Here is a 6,457-nt window from a genome sequence, read left to right as displayed (position 1 = left end):
GAGCAGTTCATCAGATCCTCCCGTGTCATCCGCCATCCCAGGTACAGCTCCTACAACATCGACAATGACATCATGCTGATCAAGCTCAGCGAGCCCGCCACCCTCAACAAGTACGTGCAGCCTGTGGCTCTGCCCACCAGCTGTGCTTCCGCTGGCACCATGTGCCTGGTCTCTGGCTGGGGCAACACCATGAGCTCCAGTGAGTAACATCTGCATCTTCGCTCTTGTTCCAGAATGTTTCATGGCAATATCTGGCTCCCCTCGTGTTACTTTGATCCTTGTTCATCCATACTCTGCTTCACACTTTGCAGCTGCTGACCGTAACAAGCTCCAGTGCCTGGACCTCCCCATCCTGTCCTTTAGAGACTGTGATAACGCCTACCCCGGGCAGATCACCGATGCCATGTTCTGCGCTGGATTCCTGGAGGGAGGCAAGGACTCTTGCCAGGTCTGTAACAAGTCAAATATGCAGAAGTCTTTCTCTCAAGCAGTGACTTCACAATAACATAATAATACTTTACAGTTCATTATTGAAATTCATTGCAATAATTTTGCTCTTTGTTCTCATACTTTGTTATCAGGGTGACTCTGGTGGCCCCGTTGTGTGCAATGGTGAGCTGCAGGGTGTTGTGTCCTGGGGCTACGGCTGTGCTGAGAGGGACCACCCTGGTGTCTACGCCAAGGTAAAGATCAATTACTTCTTATTCTGAAAAATATACAGTTTACACATGCAGTAAAATGTCACCATATAAGCTGCTGGCTGTCTGTCCTAACAAGTCTTGTTGTGTCTCCATTCACAGGTCTGCATCTTCAACGACTGGCTGGAGAGCACCATGGCCAGCTATTAAATCTGATCCTTTGATCACCATCTTAATCTGCTGCATTTATACCATCATTCCAACTTCACACATTGTTGTGAAGGTCTGAACAATGTGCAGTCAGTTTCCATCTTAACATCCTAATAAAATTGTTCAACTGGACTTCCATTTGTTTCTTTGTATTTTTGCCGTTGTATTTCTGCATAATGATGCTGTCGTCATAACATCACAAAACTCAAAATGATTTCACAGCCATTTTCCTAAACTCAAGAACTAGTAGAGAGGCAGTCATCATCTATAAATAGCACTGTCCTTTTTCCAATGATACGTGAGATTATTAAGTGTCATTTGGAGCTGTATATTGGCACTCTGTCAGTGTGTCCCTTGTCTTTAATAGATGTTTTATAACACTTTATGGTTCTTAAAAAATGTTTTTCCCCCATTTATTTCAGTGAGAATGACCTAAAATCATATCAAATATTAGCAGGTCTGCATACAACCCATTATCTCTACAGAACTGCTTCAGTTTGTTTTTTTTATTCCGAGTAACTGAAGTCTCAGCCTCACAAGAATATGACACAACAAGCTGTCCTAGAAAGTCACAAAGAAAAGACCCACAACTGACCAAACTGAGAATGAAATGCTCTTTTTTTTTAACATGAAATAAAATCATCATATTACAGTTAAACACTTTGAATTTCAATGGGTCATTTAGTAGTTGTAACATGTGACAGCAAACTGAAGGAGAGTCAATGTGACTAATATTTATTGACTTCCTGTCCGCTTCTAATGTCATCTAAAGTAGCAGTAAGTTCTGTTGGTGTTTGCCATTTCCATTGACTTATTAAATAGTGAGGATTAAGCGGTGTATAGATAATGGATGGATGGATAATAATAACAGGGCTGCAAGGTGGATCGGTGGTTAGCACCGTTGCCTCGCAGCAAGAAGGTCGTCGGTTTGCATCCCGGTGAGGACACCCGGGATCTTTCTGCGTGGAGTGTGCATGTTCTTCCCATGCAGCCTGAGTTCTGTCCAGATTCTCCAGCTTCCTCCCACAAGTCCAAAAACATCCATCCGTCCATTATCTATACACCGCTTAATCCTCACTAGGGTAGCAGGAGGGCTTGAGTCCAAAAACATGTTGAGGTTAATTGGTGATTCTAAATTGTCTGTAGGTGTGAATGTGAGTGTGTTTGGTTGTCTGTCTCTAAGTGTAGCACTCTAAGTCAGCTGGGATAGACTCCAGCCCCCTGAGACCCTAGTGAGGATTAAGCGGTGTTTAGATAATGGATGGGATAACAACAAAAACAACAATAGTAATCTTCATATAAATTAATAATAATTACTATTATATTATGAATTAGTACTTAGGGGCGCCCGTATAGCTCACTTGGTTGAGCGGGCGACCTATGAACAGGGGCTACAGTCCCCGACGCAGCAGTTGTGAGTTCGAATCCCGCTCACGACCCTTTGCTGCAGGTCTCTCCCTCACTCTTCTCCCCCCATTCCTGTCTCTCTCCACTGCTCTACATAAAGGCAAAAGCCCAAAAAAAATATATATATATATGAATTAGTACTTAACCATACCAATAATAAATAATAACAGTTATTCTTATTCTTATTATTATTAGAGGACAACCTTCCTGACGTTTTTCAGTTGTGAACATAAGACTCACTCAGTCTGCCAGTCTGTGAGAGAACCTCCACCTGGAACAGCAGCTGGTCAAGGTCAGGATATTCATTACAACCTGTACTATACATACTGTACTGTACTCAAACTCAGACTGACTGCCGGTGGATCAAACTAATATTATACTCACAGTTTCTGCTTGAACATTTGTGATTTAAAAAATTGCATAATTCTCAATAGTACCATTAAAACCATAAACCTGTACTTTAGCTGGATTTTTAGTATGCATGGCGAAGTTTTCCTGTCCGAACTCTTTGAGGGTTTGGATTGGTCAGCAGTAGGGGTGTGTTTTGTCAATTAGCATAAGCTAAAGCAGTCAATAAAAACCTTGCATGGGTTCAGGTAAATTCTTGCCACGCCATTTCCCACTGAGCAATCATGAGGTGTCTGTTCTTTGCTCTGCTCTTGAGAGCTGTGTGTAAGTATCATCTACATTTAGAAGGCATTAACATTCTGAAATTTACTGAGAATTTCCAGACAGAATATACAAATGATACTAAATTGTGTATACCTGCAAAAATAACATTTTTGCACAGGTGCTATTCCTTCTTTGCAGAGATAAAATATTTGTTGTTTTTTTTTTTTACAATTTTTTTCAGTTGCCACGGCAGATGACAAAATTGTTGGAGGCCATGAGTGCACGCCTCATTCTCAGCCCCATCAGGTGTCTCTGAACTCTGGATACCACTTCTGTGGTGGCTCCCTTGTCAACGAATACTGGATTGTGTCTGCTGCTCACTGCTACAAATCGTAGGTGTTCAACCATCATCCAAAAATACCAGTCTGCAGGTCATCCTGTCCTGCTGGTCATTCTCACTCACAACTTGTGCTTCTCTTTCAGCAAAATGGACATCGTACTCGGTGAACATAACCGTTGGTTTATGGATGGCAATGAACAGATCATTTCTGCTGCTCTTGTGATCCCTCATCCCAACTACGAGTCCTGGCTAGTCAATAATGACATCATGCTGATCAAGCTGAGCGAACCAGCTACCATCAACCAGTATGTTCAGCCTGTGGCTCTGCCCACCAGCTGTGCTTCTGCAGGCACCATGTGCACAGTCTCTGGCTGGGGTGTGACCATGAGCAACTGTGAGTATTAGACATTGCTTCTGTACAGGGCGTACTCTTTCATTTGTCAGTGCTTAATTTCTTGAGTTGGTTGTTTATACTTGTAGCCGCCGACAGTAACAGGCTGCAGTGCCTGAACATCCCCATCCTGTCTGATGAGGACTGTGATAACTCCTACCCTGGCATGATCACTGAGGCCATGTTCTGTGCTGGATACCTGGAGGGAGGCAAGGACTCCTGCCAGGTTTGCATCTCTGCTTTTGCAGCACAGACAAAGCTTTGATGTCTTGTGCTTTACCTTCAACACTTAGTTACGACCAAACACTTTTTGGCTTTGGCCCTTCCCTTTCACAGGGTGGCTCTGGCAGTAACTGCATAAGACACTTGGTATGTGATGTCGACTTTTGCTGTTATTTCATGCTCTACACTCTTTGTTTTCAGGGTGACTCTGGTGGCCCTGTTGTGTGTAATGGAGAGCTGCAGGGTGTTGTGTCCTGGGGTTTCGGGTGTGCAGAGAAAAACCACCCTGGTGTCTATGCCAAGGTAAAAAATAAGTTTTACCCTGCAATCATTTACTTTTCTTTTATGACCCTGAGGTATTCCCATAGCCCTGTGTGACAAAAATTTCATTATGCATTTTCTTTTTCCCTCTCTCTTGCATCAGACCTGCATTTTCACAGACTGGCTGCAGAGCACCATGGCCACTTACTGAGTCCAGGATAATGTTTACAGTGTATGACAGGACTTTTCTACACTGCACCATCTTGTGTGAAAGAAATTGCAAGTTGTAATGGAAGTAAAAGAAAATAAAACCTACACTTTCAGTCTGCGTCCTTGTATTGTACAATCCTTTCACTGTCCGCCGTTATGATCTGCCAGCAAATCCGCACCATGAATAAAATTGAGGCCAAAGTAACTGTAACTTTACACCTATGATAACTTTAATATGAATATTTACAATTAAAAGTCACAAAACATTAAAGGCATGTAATTAAAACTAATAAAATAACAAAGAAAATGTATTAAATAACAAATGGGTCTGCAGAAGTTGGAAATACAAAAGAAATACAAAAATACTTTTGTATGTCAACAACAACAGTCTAAACACCAAGATATACAGATCCCAAGTGTCATCTGCCCCCTTATTAAGGCAACAGAATTACATTAAAACGTTTTTGCTGTTGTTCTCGGTTTTAATCGTTTGTTGTTATCGTAGAGTGGTTATTGCAGATTTTAGCGGAACTATCGCCTCTTTGTTCCGTGACTACGTCGGACAGATTTGACGACGCACCACCAATGTCAAACCCAGGCAACTTAGCGTTGACATAACTGACCTCAGGAGTTGCGTTTAAATTGAGTTTACTGCCCTGTTTTCTTTACAACAGGCAGTCTGAGTAGACTTTACGTTTAGCGGTTCATAGTTTTGTGGGGGTTACGTTTATTTGTCGCGGTCTCTAGCGGGTGAATCTATCCGACAAGATGCGCCTCACGTTGCAAATGTTGATCTCTCACGGCCGAGTGGCCCGGAGGATGGGTCTGGGCCCGGAGTCCCGAATCAACATGCTGCGGAACATTTTGACAGGACTGGTCCGACACGAGAGGATAGAAACCACGCTGGCCCGAGCAGATGAAGTCCGCTTCTACGCCGAAAAGGTGACGACGACCGTCTGATGCTGTTAGCTAGCTAATGCTAACACCGCTGCTCATGAAGCTCACGTTGTTGTCTGTAGCCAGGTGTAACGTAAAGAAAGTCAATGAAATGCCGTGAAGAATCAATGACAGCTAACAAGTCCTGGTCCTTAGACTTTTAGAATGGAAGAAAACAACTACATAACTGAGAATATAAGTATGTGAACCGTCAGGTAAAAGCTGGACTCCACTAAATGGAAAATAAGCACATGAATATTCTTAATAAAGAATGGGTTGTAAAGCAGATAGTCTGAACACACGTCATTGTCCTGTCATATGATTCTCAAATGTAGTTTTAAATCATCAGACAACTGACCAACGCTGCAAAGATCCAGACATATATAGGCTTTATTCTGTTAACTACATTATCAAGTGTATTCATTATTTCCCAAAATCCTTATGATTAGTAACAATAATAATTATTGGAATTTATTATTTGAAATCTTAAATTGATGTGCAATATTTTCTCTTACCTATGATAGTATTACAGTGATTAGAAATACACATCAAGGCTACAGCTAATGAGTATTTGGAAAAAAATCTGTTGAATATATATATATATATATTTGAATAATTGATTAGGTGTTTGATTAGGGGCTGTAAGGTGGCTCAATGGGTAGCACTGTTGCCTCGCAGCTAGAAGGTCGCTGGTTCGTGGCCCAGTGAGGACACCTGGGATCTTTCTGTGTGGAGTTTGCATGTTCTCCCCGTGCAGCGTGGGTTCTCTGGCTTCCTACCACAAGGTCAAAAAACATGTTGAGGTTATTCGGTGATTCTAAATTGTCCGTAGGTGTGAATGTGAGTGTGCTTGGTTGTCTGTCTCTAAGTGTAGCCCTGTGATAGACTGGTGACCTGTCCAGGGTGTCCCCTACCTTCGCACTAAGCTGGGATAGGCTCCAGCCCCCCTGCGACCCTGCAGCTCTAAAATAACTCAACAAGAAGATGGATGCAACATGACAGCATCACAAACTGTGTTGTACAGTAAGTGGTGTACATATGTTCTCATTGGTTTGAAAGCAGAATGGACTCATATTTGTGTCTACTTAGATGTTTTCCTTCACTCTGTTGGTCATTTGTCTGTATATTGACCACTGGGACAAAATGTTCTCTTTTTTTAAGTCCATTTTGGAACTTTAGTCCAGTATTTAATCTATTATCCTGCATCAGCTGCATCCCAGCTGACTCAGG

At 42.2% G+C, this 6,457-nt stretch overlaps 3 protein-coding genes across 3 annotated transcripts in view; all 3 read left to right on the top strand.

Annotated features, from left to right (window-relative positions):
- The window catches only part of LOC103375683 (trypsin-1), a 4,767-nt gene extending 3,875 nt beyond the window's left edge, over window positions 1–892 (top strand). Inside the window, exons 4-6 of the mRNA XM_008306000.1 lie at window positions 312–448; window positions 582–683; window positions 801–892. Of these exons, the coding sequence (XP_008304222.1) occupies window positions 312–448; window positions 582–683; window positions 801–848 (287 nt within the window). The 3' untranslated portion in view covers window positions 849–892. The remainder of the gene's footprint in view (window positions 1–311; window positions 449–581; window positions 684–800) is intronic.
- A 1,995-nt stretch (window positions 893–2,887) lies between these two features.
- Window positions 2,888–4,410, top strand: LOC103375684 (trypsin-2-like). Its single transcript, XM_008306001.1, has 6 exons — window positions 2,888–2,927; window positions 3,109–3,259; window positions 3,351–3,601; window positions 3,688–3,824; window positions 4,022–4,123; window positions 4,245–4,410. The coding sequence occupies exons 1-6, from the start codon at window positions 2,888–2,890 to the stop codon at window positions 4,290–4,292; spliced, it is 729 nt and encodes a 242-aa protein (XP_008304223.1). The 3' UTR covers window positions 4,293–4,410.
- A 452-nt stretch (window positions 4,411–4,862) lies between these two features.
- mrpl17 (mitochondrial ribosomal protein L17) overlaps window positions 4,863–6,457 on the top strand; it is a 6,799-nt gene continuing 5,204 nt past the window's right edge. The window contains exon 1 of the mRNA XM_008305999.1: window positions 4,863–5,233. Within this exon, the coding sequence (XP_008304221.1) occupies window positions 5,060–5,233 (174 nt within the window). The 5' untranslated portion in view covers window positions 4,863–5,059. The remainder of the gene's footprint in view (window positions 5,234–6,457) is intronic.

This window comes from Stegastes partitus, unplaced genomic scaffold (assembly GCF_000690725.1).
Source record: "Stegastes partitus isolate 25-593 unplaced genomic scaffold, Stegastes_partitus-1.0.2 Scaffold2775, whole genome shotgun sequence".
NCBI lineage: Eukaryota > Metazoa > Chordata > Actinopteri > Pomacentridae > Stegastes > Stegastes partitus.
This window is presented reverse-complemented; position numbering and strand designations above follow the sequence as displayed.

Bases quoted from the DNA above. Each gene is read 5' to 3' on its own strand.
- LOC103375684 (XM_008306001.1), top strand. From the start codon at position 2,888: ATGAGGTGTCTGTTCTTTGCTCTGCTCTTGAGAGCTGTGT. The intron at 3,260-3,350 runs GTAGGTGTTCAA...CTTCTCTTTCAG, and splicing joins GCTGCTCACTGCTACAAATC to CAAAATGGACATCGTACTCG. The intron at 3,825-4,021 runs GTTTGCATCTCT...CTTTGTTTTCAG, and splicing joins GAGGCAAGGACTCCTGCCAG to GGTGACTCTGGTGGCCCTGT.